This window comes from Thalassophryne amazonica, chromosome 3 (assembly GCF_902500255.1).
Source record: "Thalassophryne amazonica chromosome 3, fThaAma1.1, whole genome shotgun sequence".
NCBI classification, from domain to species: Eukaryota; Metazoa; Chordata; class Actinopteri; order Batrachoidiformes; family Batrachoididae; genus Thalassophryne; species Thalassophryne amazonica.
Window position 1 is genome coordinate 46168608 of NC_047105.1, and position 24024 is coordinate 46192631.

At 39.3% G+C, this 24024-nt stretch overlaps 1 protein-coding gene across 1 annotated transcript in view; it reads left to right on the forward strand.

The window, feature by feature from the left end:
* Positions 1-23237, forward strand: part of LOC117506639 (calcium/calmodulin-dependent 3',5'-cyclic nucleotide phosphodiesterase 1B-like) — an 82456-nt gene extending 59219 nt beyond the window's left edge. Inside the window, exons 10-14 of the mRNA XM_034166163.1 lie at positions 187-307; positions 11763-11844; positions 12018-12135; positions 17018-17154; positions 22835-23237. Coding sequence (XP_034022054.1) covers positions 187-307; positions 11763-11844; positions 12018-12135; positions 17018-17154; positions 22835-22932 — 556 coding nt within the window. The 3' untranslated portion in view covers positions 22933-23237. The remainder of the gene's footprint in view (positions 1-186; positions 308-11762; positions 11845-12017; positions 12136-17017; positions 17155-22834) is intronic.
* The last annotated feature ends 787 nt before the right edge of the window (positions 23238-24024 follow it).

Sequence of the window (24024 nt, forward strand, 5' to 3'; positions counted from 1 at the left end):
AAGAGGATAACATTAAATTGAACAGGTTACACTCATACATGCCTCAGCTTTGCCAAGCCAAGGAGAAACTCTAGGACATAAATGGATGGGGGGACTGCAGGAATCACTTATTCGCTCTCTGAAGGGATAAGTCCAAAAACTTAGATGTGCATCATGTTTTAATGTGTGTACCTTTTTCTCTTGCAGGATTGACAAACCCAAAGCACTTTCACTGTTACTGCACACGGCTGACATCAGCCATCCATCCAAACCCTGGACGCTGCACTCTCGCTGGACCAAAGCCCTGATGGAAGAGTTTTTCCGACAGGTAGAAACCTATCACTTGACACTTTGTATGTTCCTGTCTGCTCTGATCTATAAATTCTTTAATATAACTGATATTCAAAAATCTGGACGCACAATAATAACTTTGATTTGTTATACCCCCATCACACATAGCCAGAATCACACAGAATGGCGTTGGACTTATGAATCGAAAGGTGAAAAGGTGTCTGAAAGGTGTCGGATTTCAGTTCCAAAATGTTCTGACAGCCATCTGTGGAAGTCGACACGGTTGGTCAAAATTGTCCGCCGGCCCCAAGTGTGACGCGCATGTTCAAAACTCTCTGGGTGTGGTCCAGATGGGACACCTATCTGACAGCGGTCCATGTGTTATCTGAGGACCATCTAACTGCAATTTACATATTCCGATGGCGGCAAAACGGGATCTGAAATGATTTGAGCGCATACGAGGGAACGTCAAGATAGATCTGGCACGGTATGCCTGCTGGTATGACCTGCAGTGCCGCATATAATAATGTCCTGCGTTCTGACACGGCTGACCACGCCTCTTTTCCTCCCTACTGTATCGGATTATGGCAGTGTTTGCCGTGTCGGGCATGCTTCCAGCACATTCTTGCTATGTGTGACAAGGGCTTTATTTTCTGTAATAGAGACTGCAAAACCTTTTAAAAGGGTAATGTCTCTGTAAAAAGCTTTACAATACAATCAAAATTCACCACTAAACTCACATAAACAGCCTAGCAGGATATCCGTTTTAGTTCCAGTTTAGCTCAGTGCTTCAATTGATCAAATTCAGCTCCATGAGCAAAAAGAAAAGAATCCACAGTCCTACCCAAATGAATGTAGGTAATCCAGGCTCCGCATCGTTCTTGCTTTCCTGGCAGATAAGTTGGGTTGGCTGTTGCTTCCCACAGCCCCAAATAAATCCGACTGCAATAGATGGAAAGTTCTCTCAGGTAAGGGAAGAAAATCTGGCCTGCATGAGCCCACAAAATAAAATGAATTCTCTTTTATACTAGTCCTTCTCAGAGGCAACTTGTTCATGGGCAAGACAAATTCATACACAGGCAATTCAATGTGTTTTACCAAAATAAAAATAAAAAACCCACAATTAAAATAACAATAAAAAGCATTTAAAAGACAAAAGGCAATTAAAACAAAAAACGAATAAAAGTGCATTCCGAACAGTATGGAAGCGTATTGCATTCACTGGATTAAAACAAAAAATAGACCCTTGATCTCGAGATCAGGAGTCTACTTTTTTAAAATCCAATGAATGCAATACGCTTCCGTAGAACAGTGAAGAGATTATAAAAGTAATTTATGAAAAAGTTGCAGTAAACAATACTGTTTTCAGCCCTGATTTAAATGAACTGACAGTTTGAGCAGATCTCAGGAATTCAGGGAGTTTGTTCCACAGGTGAGGAGCGTAATAACTAAATGCTGCTTCACTTTGGTTCCTGTTCTGGGAACACACTATAAAACTGTCCCGGATGACCTGAGGGGTCTAGATGCTTCGTAGGGAACTAATAAATCTTGCATATATTTTGGTCCATGACCATTCAGAGCTGTATAGACCAACACTAAGATTTCAAAATCCGTCCTTTGACTCACAAGAAGCCAGTGTAATGATTTAACAACCGGTGTGATATGGTCCAATTTACTAGTGTTTGTGAGGACTCTAGCAGCAGCATTCTGGATCAGCTGCAGCTGCCTAATTGATTTTTTTGTTAAGATCTGTAAAGACACATTACAGCAATCTAGCCTAGTGAAAATAAAAGTATGAACAAGTTTTCCTGTGTCTTGTTTAGACAGAAATTCGAGCTATGTTTTTCAAATGGTTAATTGGCAGATTTAGTAATCACATTTAAGTGGTTGTTAAAATTCAGGTCTGAGTCAGTAGTTACACCCAGATTTCTAGCTTTCAAATAACATTTAAGGTATCAATTATTTAACCGGGTTAGTCCCACTGGGATCGAGATCTCTTTTGCCAGGAAGACCTGGACAATTAGAAAGTTTCCAATCCACCTATCCCGCATGTCTTTGGATGTGGGAGGAAACCGGAGCACCCGGAAGAAACCCATGCAAACACAGGGAGAACATGCAAACTCCACACAGAAAGGCCACAGGTGGGACTCGAACCCATGACCTTCTTGATATGAGGCAACAGCGCTAACCACTAATCCACTGTGCTGCCTGCCCATTTCAACGTGAAGTCAAGGTGAGCGCTGCTCTTTAACCTTTCATTTTGGGACCAAAAACAATCACTTTCGTCTCATCTGGATTGAGCTGAACAAAATTCTGGTACATCCACTTACTGACTTGATGAATACACTTACTCATAATCACCGAATACTCATAATGGCGATTGGCTGATACACAACTAAATGTGGAAAAAGAGGGATTTTTGTTTCTTTTTTTTAATTCTACCACTGTGTAACTGTAGATGCGACTGTTCTTGAGAGTTTGACCTGCCTCTGAATGTCACCGCCCAATCAGCATCAGTGGAATAACATACAGTAGTGTTCAGAATAATAGTAGTGCTATGTGACTAAAAAGATTAATCCAGGTTTTGAGTATATTTCTTATTGTTACATGGGAAACAAGGTACCTGTAGATTCAGTAGATTCTCACAAATCCAACAAGACCAAGCATTCATGATATGCACACTCTTAAGGCTATAAAATTGGGCTATTATTAGAAAAAAGTAGAAAAGGGGGTGTTCACAATAATAGCAGCATCTGCTGTTGACGCTACAAACTCAAAACTATTATGTTCAAACTGCTTTTTTAGCAATCCTGTGAATCACTAAACTAGTATTTAGTTGTATAACCACAGTTTTTCATGATTTCTTCACATCTGCGAGGCATTAATTTTGTTGGTTTGGAACCAAGATTTTGCTTGTGTACTAGTGTGCTTGGGGTCATTGTCTTGTTGAAACACCCATTTCAAGGGCATGTCCTCTTCAGCATAAGGCAACATGACCTCTTCAAGTATTTTGACATATCCAAACTGATCCATGATACCTGGTATGCGATATATAGGCCCAACACCATAGTAGGAGAAACATGTCCATATAATGATGCTTGCACCACCATGCTTCACTGTCTTCACTGTGAACTGTGGCTTGAATTCATAGTTTGGGGGTCGTCTCACAAACTGTCTGTGGCCCTTGGACCCAAAAAGAACAATTTTACTCTCATCAGTCCACAAAATATTCCTCCATTTCGCTTTAGGCCAGTTGATGTGTTCTTTGGCAAATTGTAACCTCTTCTGCACGTCTTTTATTTAACAGAGGGACTTTGCGGGGGAATCTTGCAAATAAATTAGCTTCACACAGGTGTCTTCTAACTGTCACAACACTTACAGGTAACTCCAAACTGTCTTTGATCATCCTGGAGCTGATCAATGGGTGAGCCTTTGCCATTCTGGTTATTCTTCTATCCATTTTGATGGTTGGTTTCTGTTTTTTTGCACGCATCTCTGTTTTTTTTTGTCCAATTTAAAGCATTGGAGATCATTGTAGATGAACAGCCTATAAATTTTTGCACCTGCGTATAAGTTTTCCCCTCTCCAATCAACGTTTTAATCAAACTATGCTGTTCTTCTGAACAATGTCTTGAACATCCCATTTTCCTCAGGCTTTCAATGAGAAAAGCATGTTCAACAGGTGCTGGCTTCATCCTTACATAGGGGACACCTGATTCACACCTGTTTGCTCCACAAAATTGATGAACTCACTGACTGAATGCCACACTACTATTATTGTGAACACCCCCTTTTCTACTTTTTTTTTTTTTTTTTACTAATAGCCCAATTTCATAGCCTTAAGAGTGTGCATATCATGAATGCTTGGTCTTGTTGAATTTGTGAGAATCTACTGGTACCTTGTTTCCCATGTAGCAATAAGAAATATACTCAAAACCTGGATTAATCCTTTTAGTCACATAGCACTACACTATTATTCTGAACACTACTGTATTTCAGTCAGGTGACCAGATTGCAATGATAGAAATCTCAGGACCTACAATGCAATCTCTGTGGGTTCCAGGAGGGTTTGCACAAATGCTGCATTCACATCCAGATGTTGAGTTCTTTGAATCCACTGCACTTGCTTTTGCCACCTGTAGCAGTAACACAGACAAACTGTATGTTTTCGCTTTAATGAGAAGAAAAGCTGGACAGAGACAGAGGATTTACTTATGGTGATTTTCCCGTGGCTGTCAAATGCAGCTTTTCCTGAAATGATGCATCAATAAACCTGCTGTCGTACATACTGACGCATAGAGTAGAACAAGGGCATGTGAGTAGAGCGGGAACAAGCACGGAGTGAGAGTAGAAGGATTTTGGCTGGAGCGAGGAGGAATAGCATACTTGTAAAAACAAACTGGCGCACCACCTTGTCTTTCACGTTGTCTCAGTCCACTTTTGCAAAGTGGATTTGGTGCCTGACCCACTCACACCATGCATCTGAAGCATGGCTGACCCAGGATGTATCCGTATATTATTAAGTCTTACAACACACCGTAAGAGTCACGTGCATGTCACGCTGGGCACATGCAAGATACAGCAGTCAGGAGTGTGTGTATCTACACCGGGTTGCATTTGTATTGCATCACTGCTCAGTCTATCCCCATCATGTGTCTTTGGTAATGTTCATTTTTTAAAATTTAATCATTTAGCTGATACAGATGTCAGCAAAAGCACCTCCTTGAAAAAGAGTTGGTTGGGCAATATGCAGACCTGGGTTGGAGTCTCGCTCATGCTACAAGGTGAGATTGAGAAGTTTTGATCCTGACCCAGAAATAGTAGGTTGTGGTTCACCATTTTTTGCACACTGAGGAACCGTTTCTCAACATTGCACCCAGTGGGTCAAAATTTCACACATTCTCTAGAAATATTGGTTTCTCAGTGTGCAAAAAATGGCGAACCACACCCTACTTTTTCTGTGTCAGGCTCAAAACTTCTCAGTCACTCCTTGTACCTGTCTTTGGACAAAACACTTAATCTACATTGTCTCAGTCAGTCCATTCTTGGCTGGGAGAAGTACTGTGTGTTGGATTGGCATCCTGTCCAGGAGACGGGATGAGTCCGACGGGGGAGGTGATGGTCTCGTGGCAGTGGTGGGCACAGCTAACCAAAAAGTTAGCGCCTATAACAGATAATCAGCTAACTGCAAGGTTATCGTTTCTAAAGCTAAACCGATAAACCACCCAAAAATTTATCAGAAGCTACAGCTAACCGATAACTTCCATTATTGTCTCCGGTACATAATGTGCCTCATCTAACACGATTGGTTGACTCATTCATTCTGTGTAAAAACCAACACGTTAATGTGAGGTGTGTGTGTGTGTGTGTGTGTGTGTGTGTGTGTGTGTGTGTGTGTGTGTGTGTGTGTGTGTGTGTGTGTGTGTGTGTGTGTGTGTGTGTGTGTGTGTGTGTGTGTGTGTGTTGGTATGTACATATAAATGTACTTTTGTAAAATATGCCTTTTTTATTTGTAAAAAAAAAAAAAAAAAAGCCATTTGCAAAAAGCCAAAAAGTCAAGTTATTTGACAACCGTCTGATATAACCGGTGTCAAAATAAATAGAACACTGCCATCTACTGGCGTCCAGACGCTCATACTGCCATGAACACTACTGGCCAGTAGATGGCAGTACAGACCATGAAAACTTGTCAAAACAAAAATTCCAGATAATCCGTGTCTGCTACACTTAATATGCGTGGAATTTAAAAAACGCAAACTGAATTTCAGAGATCTTATATATATTACTCTGAAACAAAGACCACAGACAGTGTTTGACATAAACAGGACTCTAAATAACAAACAGGAATCAATTGCAGTGATTCCAATTGAAAATAATGGAGAAGCAACCTGGGCTTATTCTGGCATTTTTAGATAAAACAAACACAATAACAACATCTATAAACCCAGAGAATATATTCACAAGAGTTTTAGGCCAGTATACAAAGAGTTTAATGCTGTTGTCCATGTGGAGCCTGATCAGGGTGTCTCAAATGCATTTCTCCTGTCATGAATGTATTGAGATTACCCATAATGCACCTGGACACAGCATGTCCACACTAAAACCTTCAAAATTAGTGCATTACTTTAAAACTAAAACATATATCTGATATTTTCACTTTATAAAACTTCAGATGTGATGTTAATTTAAATAACTTGTCTGAAACTAGTTTGGTTAAAATTTTAACCATAAGTTAAAACTGTATGCCTCTGGATGACTTGGTTGATATTGCCAGAATATCAGTACAGGTCAAAAGAAATTAGCTTTTTTTCATTTCTGTGATCAGTTCCTCTTTGCCTGCAGAGAATAGAACGGTTTCTTCTTGATCCAGCTCTTCTCTGTTTGTAGAGGATAGAACTGCACATTTACTACAAAACTTTTAACAGGTAGGTATTCAACTGATTTTAGATTTAACTGTAAAGCATTGTTCACCACGCCTCTAAAAATATGTTAGCGGCCAAAACTTATCAGAAGACAACTGTGCCCACCACTGTCTAGTGGTTAAAGCATTGAACTTGAGACCATAGGATCCCGACCTGATGGGAAAATCACTAAGGGACCTTGGGCAAGGTCCTTAATCCCCTAGTTGCTCCTGGTGTGTAGTGAGTACCTTGTATGGCAGCACCTTCACACTGGGGTGAATGTGAGGCATTACTGTCTGATGCAGATGGAAAAGCGCTATATAAATGAAGTCCATTTACCATTTCATCCACTTCAGCCTCCAGAATCCACTTGCACCAACAGGCAGTCCTCTTCTTCATTATCATTGTTGGTCATACTTTTTGGGGAGCTATTTTACATAATGAAATAATGTGTCTGCAACTGGTGAATTGCAGTTCTTCATACCTTTGGTTTTGATGATTGAACTTGTTTGACTTTGTAGAAAGATAAATGTAATGTTATTAATGGTAAATCACTGATGAAAATAATTTATATAATAATAATAATTGATGAAAATGTATTTATTGAAGACCATGCTGGATTGATCTTTCATTGTAGAGTCAAAATCATTTTGTTTAGAAAGTCTCCTGCTTGCAACTTTACACATACAGTATAGGCATACTGTGGCTGAAGTAGCTAATGGGAAAAATCTTTGTGTGTGATATTTTTGTGTGAGTTGAATAGAAAAAAAATTGTGACAACTGTCTAGCTGCCTATGAATTTACCCATTGAACAGTTCACATTAGTTGTAATCACAACAATTACCCCTCCTGAGGCATTTGACAAGGATCTGCCACTGGTCCTTGCACAAGTAAAAAGAAAAATATTTCACTGAGTTAAAATGGCAGCTGAGTCTTCTTCCCTTCACTTCAGTTTATTTTATTTGTACAGTGCCAAATCACAACAAAGCTACCTCAAGGTGCTTCACATGAGTAAGGTCAAACCTTACCATTCCCCTGAGCAAGCACACGGGTGACAGTGGTAAAGGAAAAACTTCCTCTGATGATAAAGAGGAAGAAACATCAAGCAGACCAGACTCATAGGGGTGACCCACTGCTTAGGCCACTCTAACAGTTGCAAGCTTTTTTAAAACAATTTCCTTACAAACAGAAAACAAAAACAGAAGAGCACCAAAAACTGAGTTCTTATTTGAAATAAAACAAGTAGTCCATCATGGGTCTTCTAGTAGTTGAATAGGTCATTTCTGGAAGTGTAGGGCCTCCTGGGATCAATGCAACGTACTGGGGTGCCGGGCCAACATCCATTAAAAGGAACAGAGAAAAGAGCAGAATCAGTCAGCCCGAAATAGCTGTACCCAAGGCATTAATTTACCAGATGTAAATCAACAGGGAAGCAGAAAGAATACTAAGGTGGCCACTGGTAGCTAGCCCTGTACTTCACTAACAGACCCAGAAATTAGTTGTAATGAGACTGAGACCTGTTCTGCTGCTAATAATATGAATTAAAAGGAAGCACAGTTCTATACTACACTGGTATGCTAGTCATACAAGAGGGAGAATACAGTACATAGATGTGTCTATAGTCTAGACTTGAATGTCTCTTCAGAATCTGACCATTTATCGCTACAGGAAGATAATCCCAAAACAGGTGCACAATAAGAGAAGTCCCTGTTACCTGCCAACATTTTTTAACCTTAGGGATACAAAGAATCCTGTGCCCTGAAAACGCAGAGCCTGGGGTGTAATTAGGTCAGCTAGGTAGGGAGGTGCTAGTCCATGAAAACTTTTATAGGTTGGTAACAGAACCTTAAAGTCAGACCTCAGAGAGACAGGAAGCCAGTGAAGGGAGGCCAAAACTGGTGTAATGTGGCCGAACCTTCTGCTTCTTGTCAAAATTGTGGCAGCATCATTTTGAACCAATTGGTGACCCCTAATGCTGGACTGCTGCAAAGTAGTTCCCCTATGATTATGAGCTAAAGAACCATTTTTAGTACCGTTTTTGTTTTGTGTGTATTGCAGAACACTCTTTAAACTCACCAAAGCCCTCCTGGTTAGTACCCCCACTTACCCAGAAAGCTGCAGAAAAATATATTTCATGCCAAAACTGTTTTATTTGTTTTACATAAACACTGCTTTTACAAAACCCAGGACTGAGAGGGGAGGGGCTTATTAAAGGAGCGTTCATGTTCCATTAAAAGATGTTGGCTTTTTAACATCTCTACACAACAACAGATTTTTTTTTTCAAAATAAATTATGCACCTTCAGTTTACAATTTTTACGTGTTTCCAAAAAATATCTTGAATTGTTTGTTTATTTCTTTATTGTTTCTTTCTGGTCCCTGTAGACAGCAGCTGGGTTTCCATTGCAGATTTGTGCAAAAGTTAAGCAATATTTTCCAAATGTTGACCAAACAGTAAAGCAAAATGACAATCTTTCCTTTAAGTAGTGAAATGTGACTGCTGGGTTTTTTCCTTTTGTGGTAACTGTCATTCAGCGAGACTCTCACAAGAATTGTAATGCCGATAGTCATAGCGGTGGATGTGTAAATTCTGCTAAATTCGTCCTATTGAGGTTTCCAATCCCGCAAAATCTCGAGGTCGCCGCTCTGCGAGATGTCAGGAATATTAAGAAATGTATTGAGATGCTCTGATCAGGCTGCACTTTAACCGCTGCACACGGACAACAGCATTAACATCGCAACATAAAACTCTTTGTATATTATGCCTAAAAACTCTCGTGAATATATGATCTGGGTTTTTAGAAGTTGTTATTGTGTTTGTTTTTTGTAAACATAAGAGAAGCTCATGTTGTTTCTCAGTTATATACAACAGGAATCACCGTGACCCGCGATCGCTTCCTGTTCATGTTATTCTGGTGGAAAATTTGCTCTTTAACGTCCTGCTTATTGTCCATTACAGCACTGTTTGTCCTGTTTGTTCCAGAGTTAGACATAAAATGTGTGGAATTCAGTTTTTAAATTCCACGCAGATTAAACGTAGCAGACACGGATTATTTGGAATATTTCTTTTAGCAAGTTTTCACGGTCTCATGCATGCAGTCTCTTATTAATGTGATGAAAAGCATAAGCAAAATTACATTTTCCCATTGTCATGTGATTTCTCTGTGTTGTTTAGACTGCAGCGACTCTCTGGCATGCAAGGGATTATGGGATATCTCAATAGGGCGAATATTGCCATTTTGTTTTTGTTTGTTTTTCCCTCAAATTCAGTATACAGTATAACATCATCTCTTGTAAGAGTTAACAAGCTCTCTGTCTTTCACTCATACGTACCACATGCCCATACATAACATACCATGTGTTCTTGAATGTCATGTAACTGAGTTGGACTTATAAAAGTAAAAACAAAAGTGGTTCCAGTGCAGTTTGTGAAATATGGCTTTTTGGAAATCACCTTTAAAAAAAACTACCTTGTGAGCATAAAAACTTTTTTTTGTGTGTGTGAAATTTGAGCGTTTTATTGAAACACATGACACATTTCCATTAAGTGTGTTTCACTCAAATTGCCCAATTTGGAAGGTAATGGAAACTGATGTACTGATTGTGTGAGGTTGCAGCACCCGAGAAGCTGAATGACGAGTCAGTGTATCTGGTTGTGAGATTGTCCCGGGTCAAGACACAGATCCAGGCTTTCGATAACTTCAGAGACTCTGTATGCAGTGAAAGTGTTGAACTTGCAAAGATATTCATGTCTCTGCTTCCTCAGCCTTTGATATTGCTGTTTTCCAGGCTTGCCATAAGCCTGGGAAGAGCTTATAGAGTCCTGTGGTCATGTGCCAGATGTATGTGGCAATGTCCATAATTTTGCAAGTCTTTTGGTTCCTGGTGCTGCCTTACCATATGATTGTTAAGACTTGGGCACTACACAGTGACCTATGGTGAGGAGCTCTAAATGTCTTTGGTCTCTTTGGAGGATGCTTGGTTTCTGCTGGAATGACTTTCAAATTAACAGTTACTTACAGAGACGCAGATGAGGAGTGTCACTTGCACTCATCAGCTGTGACATTTTGGCCATGTGGTGCATTTCCCTGTGCATGATCCAGCAGTGCACTCAGGTGGCTCAGGTGTTGAGCACCGTAGAAACTGGAGAAGGCCAAGGAGGCCTCCATGTTTCACCTGGCTGTGACTGATAGCGGATTACTTTCAAGAGGTTGATATGGATCTGTGATGTGGTGGCCTGAGATGACCTGTCACAGTGTGGACTGAACACATTCTTTAAGACCTGACAAATCCAGACCTTTTGTCACACACTCAGTATTCAGTAAAGATGCAAGCTTTTAAAACATCTACCTGATACTGGGCCAAATAAAATCTGGACCAGTCATGTATGCAACATATGAGACAGCGTCACCTGTCAAATCTCTTAACTTTAAAAATCTATTTAACATAGGTGTCACAAAACTTTGGCATTACTTTATTACTGCACCCCATGCACAGAGTCTGACATTTAATAGGTAGTTTAGGAGAAATCCTGGCAGGCTCTCCCAGTTTGAAAACCCACACTTAAGGAAAATGTCAGTGAAACAAGAAAACAGACGGGCAAAACCTTCAAGTTGATGGCTGAGTGTTGAAGACACTGACGGGCGTCAACCGTGTCCTTCCATCAGTGCTGTGCACCCCAAGATGTCTTTATATAGATGGGGTTTGTGATATTTTAGTGTGCATTAGTTTGCTGGTGAATGATCAAATTGAAAAATTGCAAATATTGATTTTCAAAATAAAATCATATAATACAGAAAACTGTCTATTTTATCAAAGTAGTATATTAATTAAAAATGTTATATATTCAGTGAGTAATGAATTAATTGCTCATGATGATACTCTCGTAAAACTATGCAATAGTTCACCAAAAGAAATTCAGTTTAAAATGTAAAGTGCACTTTGGATACTGTTGTTTTCAAAAGGAAAAGCATATGTGATGTTCTTTGCACTGTGTGAAAGGCCGGGATTGAATACAGGAGACTGTAGCCTTGGCAAGGTTATGCTCAGCAAATGTGGCTAAGATACCATCTCTCGTTTCTGTCTTTGTGAGGGTGATAGAGAGGCAGAGCTCGGCCTGCCCTTCTCTCCTCTGTGCGATAGAAAAACCACCCTGGTAGCTGAGTCCCAAATTGGTAAGTCTGACAAAATGGATTCAGACACGTCAGTCATGGTGTTTATTCTGAGTTATTAGTTTTTAGTTATTAGTTATTAGTTAGGTACTGGATTTGCACACTTGTTTTTTCCTCACTGATGTTTTTACACTTCAAACACCTTCTTGTCATATTTTTATATTTTATTTTTGCAGGCTTCATAGATTTCATTGTGTATCCTACATTCTCTCTGCTGACGGACATGGCTGAAAAGATCGTTATTCCTCTGGTGGAGGAGAACCCAGGACCACTCGATCCCTGCAACAGGCACAGGTGATATACAATGTTGTGTACTAAACAGGGATACCAGTGAAGAAAGTACTGTATTTTTCAGACTGTATGTCAGGGTACAAGTTGCATCTGTCAAAAAAAATGCATCATGAAGAGGAAAAAAACATATTGCACCAGAGTAGAACTCACATTTATTTCTGAAACTGACATTTTCTATATCTTTTTCCTTACCACTGTCATCTGTGTGGTTGCTCTAGGGCAGGGGTGGCCAAGATCAGTCCTCAAGAGCCACCTTCCTGACACTCTTAGTTGTCTCCCTGCTCCAACACACCTGAATCCAATGAAAGGCTCATTAAAAGTCTGCTAACAAGTCTTTCATTGGATTCAGGTGTGTTGGAGCAGGGAGACAACTAAGAGTGTCAGGAAGGTGGCTCTCTCGGACTGAACTTGGCCACCCCTGCTCTAGGGTTTGGTAAGGTTAGACCTTACTTGTGTGAAGCATCTTAAGGCAGCTTTGTTGTGATTTGGTGCTATATAAATTGAATTGAAACCATATTTTTTTTTTAATACAATCAGGAAAGATTATTCAGTTGTACAGTAGTGTAACAAACATAAGTGCAAAGAACTATAGGGAAAGTCTTGCTGACAGCTCAGAAACACTGCAAGCCGGAGGCGCGTAACACCAACAGGCCAATTATGAGCTTGGCCCATGTCTGGGTTGGTTATTTATCTGCCTTATCTAGGTTTGTTTCCCAGTAGCTATGGCCCTTGTAGTAATCTCATGCCAGTTCATGGTGGCATCATGAAAAGTGGCTTAATCTATTAGTTTCTGATGGCATCACACACACACACACACACACACACACACACACACACACACACACACACACACACACACACACACACACACACACACACACACACACACACACACACACACACACACACACACAAAGACATGTGACTGGGGAGTGTTAGGGTTAGAGTGCCAAATTAATGAAAAATCAACTACATTTAGAAACAATATCATGAAAAAAAGACGACACTGGGCTGTTAGTTGGGGTTGGCGGGAGTCCCCTGTGTGCCTACATCCTTGGAACACATCAGGGAACCCAACTGATGCTGATGGGTGAGCTACTACTGTGTCACACTGCAAGGCATATTTCATATTACATTTAATGTGGTGTTTCTTGATTCCACTGCAATAAACTTGTACCAAACCATACTTTGTGTACCATTATACCCCTATTTTTTGACATACCTTTAACTCACTTCAGGATACGAGTCCAAAAACTCACATACTGGCGCTAACTAAACTAATAAACTTGTTTAAAAAATGTATAGAGTATTGGTGTCTTTGTGCATACGGCCCTGATTGAAGGTAAAGGATGACACCATCAAGAAACCCATATATTTTTACTTTAATCAGAGAGAAAACATAGAGAGGGCCGAACTTCCTATATGCTGCATTGTAATTGGCTGAGCGCTGGCCGCCATTTTGAATGTGTGTAACTGCAGAGTGTTGCTATAGATGCACAATGGCTTTCTTTGTGCCACTCTAGATAGTCATATTAGAGACAAATGTGCATTTTTCATGACCATGGATCATAACTATCATACCAGCAACATCAGAAGAACATCAAGATCTAAAGGAACTGAGTGTTCGGTTATCAATTGCACCAAGTACACTAAAACAAACAAGGACGTGACATTCTACTCCTTTCCAAAGGAGTAGAAATAATTCCATCCACCGACTTCAATAACCTTTTTGCTTAACGATTCCCTTATCTGTCCTTCAGAGTGGCCGTTGTTTTGGGGGGTGTTGGTCAGGAAAATGATCATTTCTCTACATTGATTACAGACCCTGCAGCGGGTCTGTAATCAACTTTTCTGCAGCGCGGCTTTGCTTTGAACCAATCGAAGCAGTGATTCGCAGATCAAAGCAGTGCTTTGATCTAATGCTTCGTTGATTCATTGTTTTATTTCGCTTTATCTTAATTTTCCCCCGCTAAAACCCTAAAGAGCATATGTCTGTGAGTAATATTTACCTTTTTTATGTTAAACCGACCTGTTATGGTCTTCTGAAACAGTTGATAGATGTATTTTATAACTTAAAAACAGGACCAATGCTAACGCATTCGCATGTCTATGGCATTTTCAATGTTAAAGTTAGCATTAAGCTGTTGCAGCTGTCAGCATGTTTGTGTACATTTGTTTTCTGTATTCGCCCTATTGACATATCCCATAATTCCTTGTGCGCCAGAGAGTCGCTGCAGTCAAACAACATAGAGAATCCACATGATGACAATTGTAAATTAATATACCACAAAAAATGTAATTTTTTATGCTTTTCGTCACATTAATAAGAGACTGCATGCATGATACCATGAAAACTTGCTAAAACAATTGTAACAAATAATCCGTGTGTGCTACGTTTAATCTGCGTGGTATTTAATAAACACAAACCGAATTTCAGACATATTATATATATTAGTCTGGAACAAAGAGGACAAACAGTGTTGTAAAGAACAATAATCAATACGTTAAAGAGCAAACTTCACTTTCCCCCAGAACGAATGATCAGGAAGCGAGCGTAGCTCACAGCAGCTCCCACTGAAAATAACAGAGAGACAGCCTGTGATTCTCACATGTTTACATAAAACAAATGCAATAACAATGTCTATAAACCCAGAGAATATATTCATGAGAGTTTTAGGCACAATATAAAAATAGTTTTATGTTGCGATGTTAAAGCTGTTGTCCGTGTGCAGTGGTTAAAGTGCAGCCCGATTAGAGCATCTCAGTGCAGTTCTCAATGTTACTGAGATCTCACAGCGCGGCGACCTCCTCGAAGTTTTGTGGGATTTGAAACGTCAATAGGGCGAATAATAATGGCTCAGCGTTTGTTGTCGTAAAAGAGTCAAATGTATTACAAATTTTAATATTTTTAAATTTATTTTTGTTTATATATTAATAACAACAATAATAATAGCAATAATAACTAATAATGCTACAATACAATTTTAGAGAAAGAGACAAAGAGAACGAGAACCTGATTAAAAACACAACAGAAAATATAAAACTAAATATAAAATATAAAATTAAAAATATAAAAGATCAGGCTGCCTCGGTTATAATATACTTACAGTGCCATATTTTCCACTCAGTACACTCCACAATCATAACAGCTGTTTAAATAAACATTTGTAATAGTAGTTCCTTGTGTTCCTTGTGTTCTAAAGTCAAATAGTGCATTACAGTAGCTTGTAGTACACGCAAGAGAAATTTTGTTTACAAAACGTCACTCCACTGCAGCAGCCAAGCTGCCCCAGTTACACACAATCAAAATGGCATCCAGATTACAGCATTTTGTGGGAGTCGGCCCTCTCTATGCTCTCTCTGCTTTAATGTTGTCAAATCTGGCCATTTAGAACATGATAACATATTGTGACCATAAGACCTTGGCTAACCTGGCAGAGGAATGGACTTTCATGCGAGCCATTCGGGTTCGATCCCACCGCCGTCCCGGCCACAAAGATCCTGCGGTCACAATATGATTATATAAAAATCAGTGTTGTATAGTAACAAAGTAAAAATACTTCACTACAGTACTTAAGTATGTTTTTGAGAGACTTTGTACTTTACTTGAGTTTTTTAAATTCAGCTTACTTTCACTTTTACTTCACTACATTTCCGACCTTAATTGCATACTTCTACTCCGATACATTTTCTGTGCACCATGCCATTACTCGTTACAAAAAAAACAAACACACACACACACACACACACGAAAATAGTCGTGTTTTCACCCATAGACACCACTGATTACTAGTGACTGCAATGATGTCAGGCCGATTTGTCATGAGGCATGTCCGGTAGGCTTTTTTGCAGTTGCGCACTTGGGGGGTGTTTGTCAGGAAAATGATAATTTCTCTACATTGATTACAGACCTTCAACTTTTCTGCTGTGCGGCTTTGCTTTGAACCTTGAACCAATCGAAGCAGTGATTCACAGGTCGAAGCAGTGCGTCGATCTACGATTCGTGGATTTTATTTCGCTTTATCCTAATTTTTTTCCCGCTAAAACCCTGAAGATCATATGTCTGTGAGTAATATTTAATATTTTTATGTTAAACCGACCTGTTATGGTCTTCTGAAACAGTTGATAGATGTATTTTATAACATAAAAACGGGACCGATGCTAACGCATTAGCATGTCTATGGCATTTTCAATGTTAAAGGTAGCATTAAGCTGTTCGCATCAGCACGTTTGTGTTGATTTGTGTTCGTTGTCGTAAAAGAGACAAATTGTATTTTTTAAATTTATTTTTATTCATATATTATTGCAACAACAATAATAGTCTACATAATAGACAATAATAGTCAATAATAATAGACTAATAATGTTACAATACAATTTTAGAGAAAGAGACAAAAAGAACCTAATGAAACAAAACACAACAGAAAAGATAAAACCATGTAACAATGAAAATAAATAAATACATATAGAAATAAATAACTGTTTCCTGTGAACACCTAGTGAGTAGCCTACTCTCGTTTAGGTTTTGAAGCCTTGTTTCTGAAGTGTTTTTGTGTGATGTGCACAATTTTCAGTATTTTGACTAATACTACCAGTCATTTACAAGCCTAGATAAACTTTTATTAAAAAAAAAAAAAAATCAGTCCGTTTTTGATTATTAACATTTACTTGTACTTTGAATACTTGAGTACAATAAATACTAGATACTTTAAGACTTTTACTTGAGTAGCATTTCAATTGGTTACTTGAACGTCTACCAAAGTCATTTTTTAATGGGTATCTGTACTTTTACTTAAGTGTGATTTTCCGGTACTTTATACAACACTGATAAAACTCAATATCTAAACTAAAGAAGTGAAACCCAGTTTGACTTGTTTGTCCACAGTAATCTTTGGAAAGAGAGTTCCAGAGGTTTACAGTGGAGTCTGGCCCACATCACAGCTGAGCTGGTGAGCTTCCGCTCGACTTGGACACGGCACACTGAAGACAACAAGCTCAAATGGAAGGAAAGTGGCTCCAATGGTATGTTGTATATTTGTTTGCTGTAACACTGTCTTGAGGTGGTCCTTCATTATTACATCCCCAAGGGCTCACGTTCCTTTGGGTAATTACATTTCTTAGAATCACTTTCATGTCCAATAGGTGCTGTAAGTTTACAAAAAAAGAGAATAAGCAAAAGTAAGAAATGTCTAAATGGCAATGACTCTCATATGACCTACCCATCTGATTTTATAACATTTTTCTTGTCCGTAAGTGTTCTTAAAACAGATCATTTCAGTCCATTGTAAGCCAATAGTGATGAAGAGAATAAATTTCCATTACATAACCGTTATGTTATTATCGGCTAATACATCCGAGCTAGATAGGTATTCCAGCGTACTCAGAATGTACCTGGTGTTAGTTTATGCTATCGTGCTGTAGCTCTCATTTTTACCCGAGCCCATCAGGTAGTGCAAAAGCTTTTCATCCGTCCGTCTGTGCTCAGCATAAGTCCAGTCCTATTACTGCCAGACCCTTCAAATTCACAGGGAACATTCTTAGGACACAGTCCTTGGACAAGTTCAAAGATGGGTCCTTGATGTATTTTAGGAGGTTTAAAAAGTCTCATTGGGTTTCCATCTGATCCATTTTGTTTGAGTGACATGGGTGACAGACAATCAGTAGAGCTGCACCGTGACGTCGGTCACTGGTCTCTTCAAAACTACTTCGTTTTATGTGTGTATATATGTACATATTTCTCATATATTATTATTATTATGTAAAAGCTAGCGAGAAATACACACTTCTAAAACTGAAAATGCTGTTTTTGGAACCTAATGTCAGGATTCATGGTGTGGAATGAACAGATTGCTGGACCCAATATGCAGAGTCACAGTCTCTGGTGGTGAAGTAATAAAAAGGCTTTATCCAAAAAAAACACAGGCAAAAGTAGAGTACATAGATAGGCAGAGGTACAGATGATCGGCAGACAGAGGCGAGGTCAAACAACAAGCGGGGTTCAAAATCACAGGTCGGCAGAGTTTGTGGGCAGAGACAAAAAGCAAAGGTCCAAAAAGCAAAGTGTGGTCAAACTCACACAGGCAATGAAACAAATATTAAAACAGGGCTGTGATAAGAGTTTGGAACAAAGACATAGGGCCACTTCACACATAGTGCGAATTTGGTCAAATTATGGTGAGACAGTCGAAACATCACACCGACGGGCAGGCGTGCATGATCCAGTGTGACGGTTCGTGCACGCAATGGTGTCTTTCAAGCAGGAACACAGTGTGAGCTCCACCACATCGCGCTGCTGATGTGGAGGAAAATAAAATAAAAACCAGCAGTATAATTAGTGAATATCACTGGGTTGATTGATCTCTGCTCCCCTCCACAGCATGTCTTTTTCCTGGTTCTCTCCCTCAGCCCCAACCAGTCCCAGCAGAAGACGGCCCCTCCCTGAGCCTGGTTCTGCTGGAGGTTTCTTCCTGTTAAAAGGGAGTTTTTCCTTCCCACTGTCGCCAAGTGCTTGCTCACAGGGGGTCGTTTTGACCGTTGGGGTTTTTACGTAATTATTGTATGGCCTTGCCTTACAATATAAAGCACCTTGGGGCAACTGTTTGTTGTGATTTGGCGCTATATAAATAAAATTGATTGATTGATTGATTGATTGATATACATAATGCATAAAGGGGGACACAATACAGAAGCCCACGGTTAAATAAAATAAATTTAAAAAATGGCATTCACAGGATTTAAACCCACACACTCTGATTACCAGAAAGAAACTTTACCACTGCACCATAATCACTGTCTCATAACAGGAGCATGAAATGGTTAAAATCAATAAGCAGATAAATGTATTTTCTAAAAAAAAAGAAAAAAGAAAAAAAGTGCTGTGATAACTGATGTTTGATGCAGCGTATTTCTGCTGATACGTGACTGAAAGTGGTGTATTTGTTGTACTGTTGGCCTGTCATATGGTCCTGCGGTGCGCCGCTCACTGTCCTGTCAGACAGACGTGATGTTCAGATCGCCTGCTGCGTGTCCACATGAACTGGCCCTCCGGTCCAGCTGGAACAGTGTGTCAATGTGCACGCTCTCCAGCCCGTCGCAGAAGCGAGATATGTTTTTATGTATTTCATTGTGAGGACAGCAAGCATAAACACGCGTGTGTCCATCAAAACACGGTGCGTGTTCTGCAGCTCTGATGTCCAGGAGCAGAGTTGTCAACAGCTGCCACGCCCCCGTCCGTTCAGCGCACAGACCAAAGTGTCACTCTGTGATCAGATGAGAGGTGCCTCGCCTGGGGGGGGAACCACACGCATGCATATGTTGGGGAGGGAGAGCAGTAGGGAGCGCGTGACACGCACACGTATTGTGGGGGGAGCTGACACGTCACATGTGCACTTGGCAACTCCACAGTCGTGGAGCATTTAGACGAATTTCACATTGACAATGATCGTCTGCTGACTGTTTTCCTGATGATAGAAAATGTGTGGCCATGCGCACTAAGTGCCAAACGAGTGGTGTTAGATGTTTGTGTGTGTCAGCTGGAATTTGGCTGACACCTGCCGCGAGAGGGTTCGATGAGCTCTCACAGCGCACACTCTGTCCACTGGTGTGTGCAAATAATTGTAGCAACAGGTGTTGGAGGCATTCAAAGCAGCTACGAATTTGCACATTTTGCATACGATTCCTGCTTCATGAGCACTTCAACCAAATTCACACTATGTGTGAAGGGGCCCATAGAGTTCAACTGAACTGGCAGAAAACAAAGGACATGCAGGGTTTAAATACACTGGTGGTAATTAGGGAAAATTCTCTGGGGGTTGGTAAGGTTAGACCTTGCTTGTGTGAAGCGCCTTGAGGCAACTTAGTTGTGATTTGGAGCTACATAAATTAAAATAAATTGAAAATTAGACACAGGTGTAGAGAACAAGATAGCGCAGTGAGACAAAGCAGACAGAATTAGGCTGAAGGTGAGAGAAGCTGGTGCAAGATAGTGCAGTATGACAAATGCAAAGTGAACAGGGCCTGACAAGAAGATTACCTTAAAACTACAGTGATCAAAATAAAATACCAAAAACTCAAGATAAACAAAACCCAAGTCCTAATAAATAAGAAACAAAATAAAGAAGACCCAACATAAAGGAACAAAGAATTAAACCAGGAAACAAATGTAAGAACTGAAAAGAGCTCAACAAGAAAATAAAGGCTAAACTAGAACTAAACTCACATGTGGCAGAAGAAAAATAAACAGATAATTCAGCATAAGACAAAAGTAAAACAAACAGGTGATCACAGACAGTGTATAAGCAAACAATGATGAAGCAAGAAAGGGAAAAAACCATGGCACAGACCAGGTATGGGGCAGAGCATGACACCTAATAACACCTCTGATTATTTACAAGACATTTTGCCGAGGTTAGCATGGTGACATCACTTCCTGGTGTAGCTACTTGCTAACAGCTTAGCTTCTGGTATATTATGCAAAAGCTAGCAAGAAATAAACACTTCTAAAACTGAAAATGCTGTTTTTGTAACATAATAACACCTCTGGAGTCATTTACAAGACATTTTGCAGACATTATATTCCACACTAACTTTCACTAACTCAAAACTAACTTCCTATGGAGCTAAATTTGTCTCATTATTTACTTACTTCAAATGCACAGAGGGTTCATACTCCATTTACACAACATGAACAAATGATGATTTGAACATGTACAAACTGTATGCAAGACAATAGGATATTAATAATTAATTAAACAACTATAAATTATAAAGAACACAATGCTCATACGGCCGAGGGTATTTTAGCATTGCATATTATATTTGAATTTTTGAATCTGAATTTATTAGACACCCATGCAACAAAATTTACTCATATACAACAAAACTCATAAACAAAGTAGTCAAAGAAAAAAGACAGTAAGAGAAAAAAAAAAATGTACATGGTGCCTAAAGGTGTAGGCAATATTATTATAAAATTCTAAGCTGTCATATTATTGGTTAATAGATGCACTAGCTAGTTATATTTTTTGCCATCATATCCCCTGTGATTCACTTATCTTCTGAAATTCTAAACTGTTGTGGTGGGGTTCTAATGTGACTCCAAATGCAGAGAATGTCAGGATGGACAGAGGCGTGGCACAACCAGAACAGGACACAAATGCAAACTCGCACAAGCAGATACAGTTAAAAAAAAAAAGTTTAATACAAAAAGCCAGCAGAGATTCGGTACAGAGGAGGTCAAGCAGCGAGGTGGAGGTAGCAAACAGTCGAGAGACTGAGGCATGGCTCAGTAAACAAGCCGAGGTCAAAAACATACAGTGTGGTGGTGTATCAGAGGCAGAGACAAAAATCAAGGTCAAAACAAGGCAGAGTCAAAAAAACGAGCAAACAGCGGACCAAGGCAAAAAAACGGGACTGTGGAACAAAGCCAAAACGTGAATGTAATTAAACGAGCATGCAGTGAGTGGGCAAACACAGAGAACTTAAATAGGAAAGGTGTAGTAATTAGGGGAACAAGACGCAGGTGTGGGGAACAGTCTGGAAGGAGAGAGTGGCCAACAGAAGAAACAGGACACACCCACACCAAAACCCTGAACACCAGACAAGAGAGTGCAGTAAGACAAAAGCAAAGCGAACAGGACCCAAGTTAACGAAGAACCTAACACCACAGTGATCTAAACAAAAAGCCAAAACCACAGATGTACAAAACCCAAGTTCTAATAAATGAGAAATAAAATAAAAAGGCTTAACTTGAAAGAACTAAATAAAAACAGGGACGACCAAATCATAAACAGAAAATGAAAGACAGAAGCTTGAAGAGGGCAGTCATGGATACCAACAAGAGAGACAAAACTATAACAGCTAGGAGCTCTGGATGGGCCGGACCATGGCAGAGAACCAGCAGGACCTGTTCAAAGAGTATACTTTAATCAAAGCCAATTGCAGTCCAAGGTCATACACAGGTGCTCACTGTTCAAAGCACAAAGTCCAAAAATGAAACAGCAGGGTCAAAAGTACCCCTCCCCCCTCCCAAAAAAAAAAATAAAAAAAAAATACAGGTCTAAGCTAGAACATCTGACTTGGAAGACATAATCACACAGAAACACTAGGGCAAAAACAACTAACAAACCAACAACCATGAATCTGAAAGGCAGAGTTTAAATAAACTGGGAGGTGATTACATTTGAATACAGGTGCACTCATGGCTAAATGAGATCAGGTGTGAGCACAACCAGGGAGAAAGCAAACCAAACAACAACACAGAAAAATGTGCCAAAGTAAAACAGCAAGTAGGGTAAACCTGACAATCCATTAGAATAAAATCAAAGTAGAATATTTAGAAATAAATCTAAGCCTTAATAACACTTGGAAACAAGACTGAAACCAGATATACAGTTGTATGCAAAGGTTTGGGCACCCCTGATGATTTCCATGGTTTTCCTGTATAAATCATTATTATAAATCATAAAAAAAAATTGCATTGATTTAACAATTTAAACTTAAAATTATTATTTTAAGTTTGACAAACTATCATTACACGCAGTAAGAAAGATTTTCTTTCCTTAATGCATTTCTGATTTATTTCTCTTTTATTCGATAAATACATCCGGTCTCCTACTGGATTTTATGTTTTGTTCATCTCATGTAGGTTTCAAGTAAATATTGCTTGGCTCAATGAAACTGTCCCATTTTCTTTTTCTTCCAGGATTTTCAGATCCCAGTGTGGCCAAAGAGCAGCCATTCAGACAAGAGGACCTGTCAGAAAAAATCCTGCAAAACCCAAATAATGACACAAAACCATAGTGAACATTGATTGTAATTTTTTTTAAAAGCAGAGGTGTAACTGAGGTTAACGTTAAGTCACTGTAAGAAAACCGTGATGCCTTCTTTTATTGACAAACAGGAAAATGAAATTCATGTTCCCAAGGAAACAAGAGTATGTCTTATTTTAATTATGATGTATGATAATTTAAATGCACATTTAACATGCTGGCCATGTTATGCAGTACAATCCATGTCATTATTTAATAAGACACTGAAACACTTGTAAGGGGTATTTTACCTTTTATAACTCCACATTTAACTGTCCATTAAATCTGGAAAATGTTTCTGTGTTTGTGATGTTTGAGTCTTACTTTATTTTGTGGGTGAATTTAGAGACCACTCAGGTCTTCATGGGAAGAAACATCATGCCTCAACAAATACAAAACCATAAACACAACAAAATGTAAAACTGAAATTAAAGAATGTGCGGCTTGGAGATGGTGCTCGAAACACCACTCTGAAGTGTTTTGAAACCTTTGAAACATTTGTTGAACATTGTTCCAGAGTCTGCATGGACCATTTCAGAGACGTCTGCTTCCTGCTTGCTGTGCCGCACAATACATTGTGGTCTAGCTTATATCCCAATGCAGTTCCCACGTAACTGAAGTTTGGCAACAATAATTTTGCACAGAGGTACTCGCTCAGATGACATTGTAGTAACCACACAGTTGTAGTTGCGATACTTATGCGGTAACAGGAAAAATAATGAAATATTCTTTAAGAAAAAAAATGGAGCACGTCTTTGGTTTGAATACATTTGTACCCATAATTCAATGTGAATGCATACGCAGCACTAAGAAGCTGACAGATCTCATCGCATGTTGTGCTGTAACCTGATGAACACTGACACCTGTTGGATGGTTCACAAAGTCCATGCATATATTGATTTATGAATTTCAAATTAAAAGGCTACAGTTAGTTCAGGCTGTGTGCATGCATGAGCATGTACACTGTTTATAAAAGGGGCTATTTACAATGACATTTTTGTGGAATTGGTTAATGGCACCATATGGTTACTATTAAACACAATTATATATCACCTTTCTATTGGTCCCATCACCTTTGAAGATT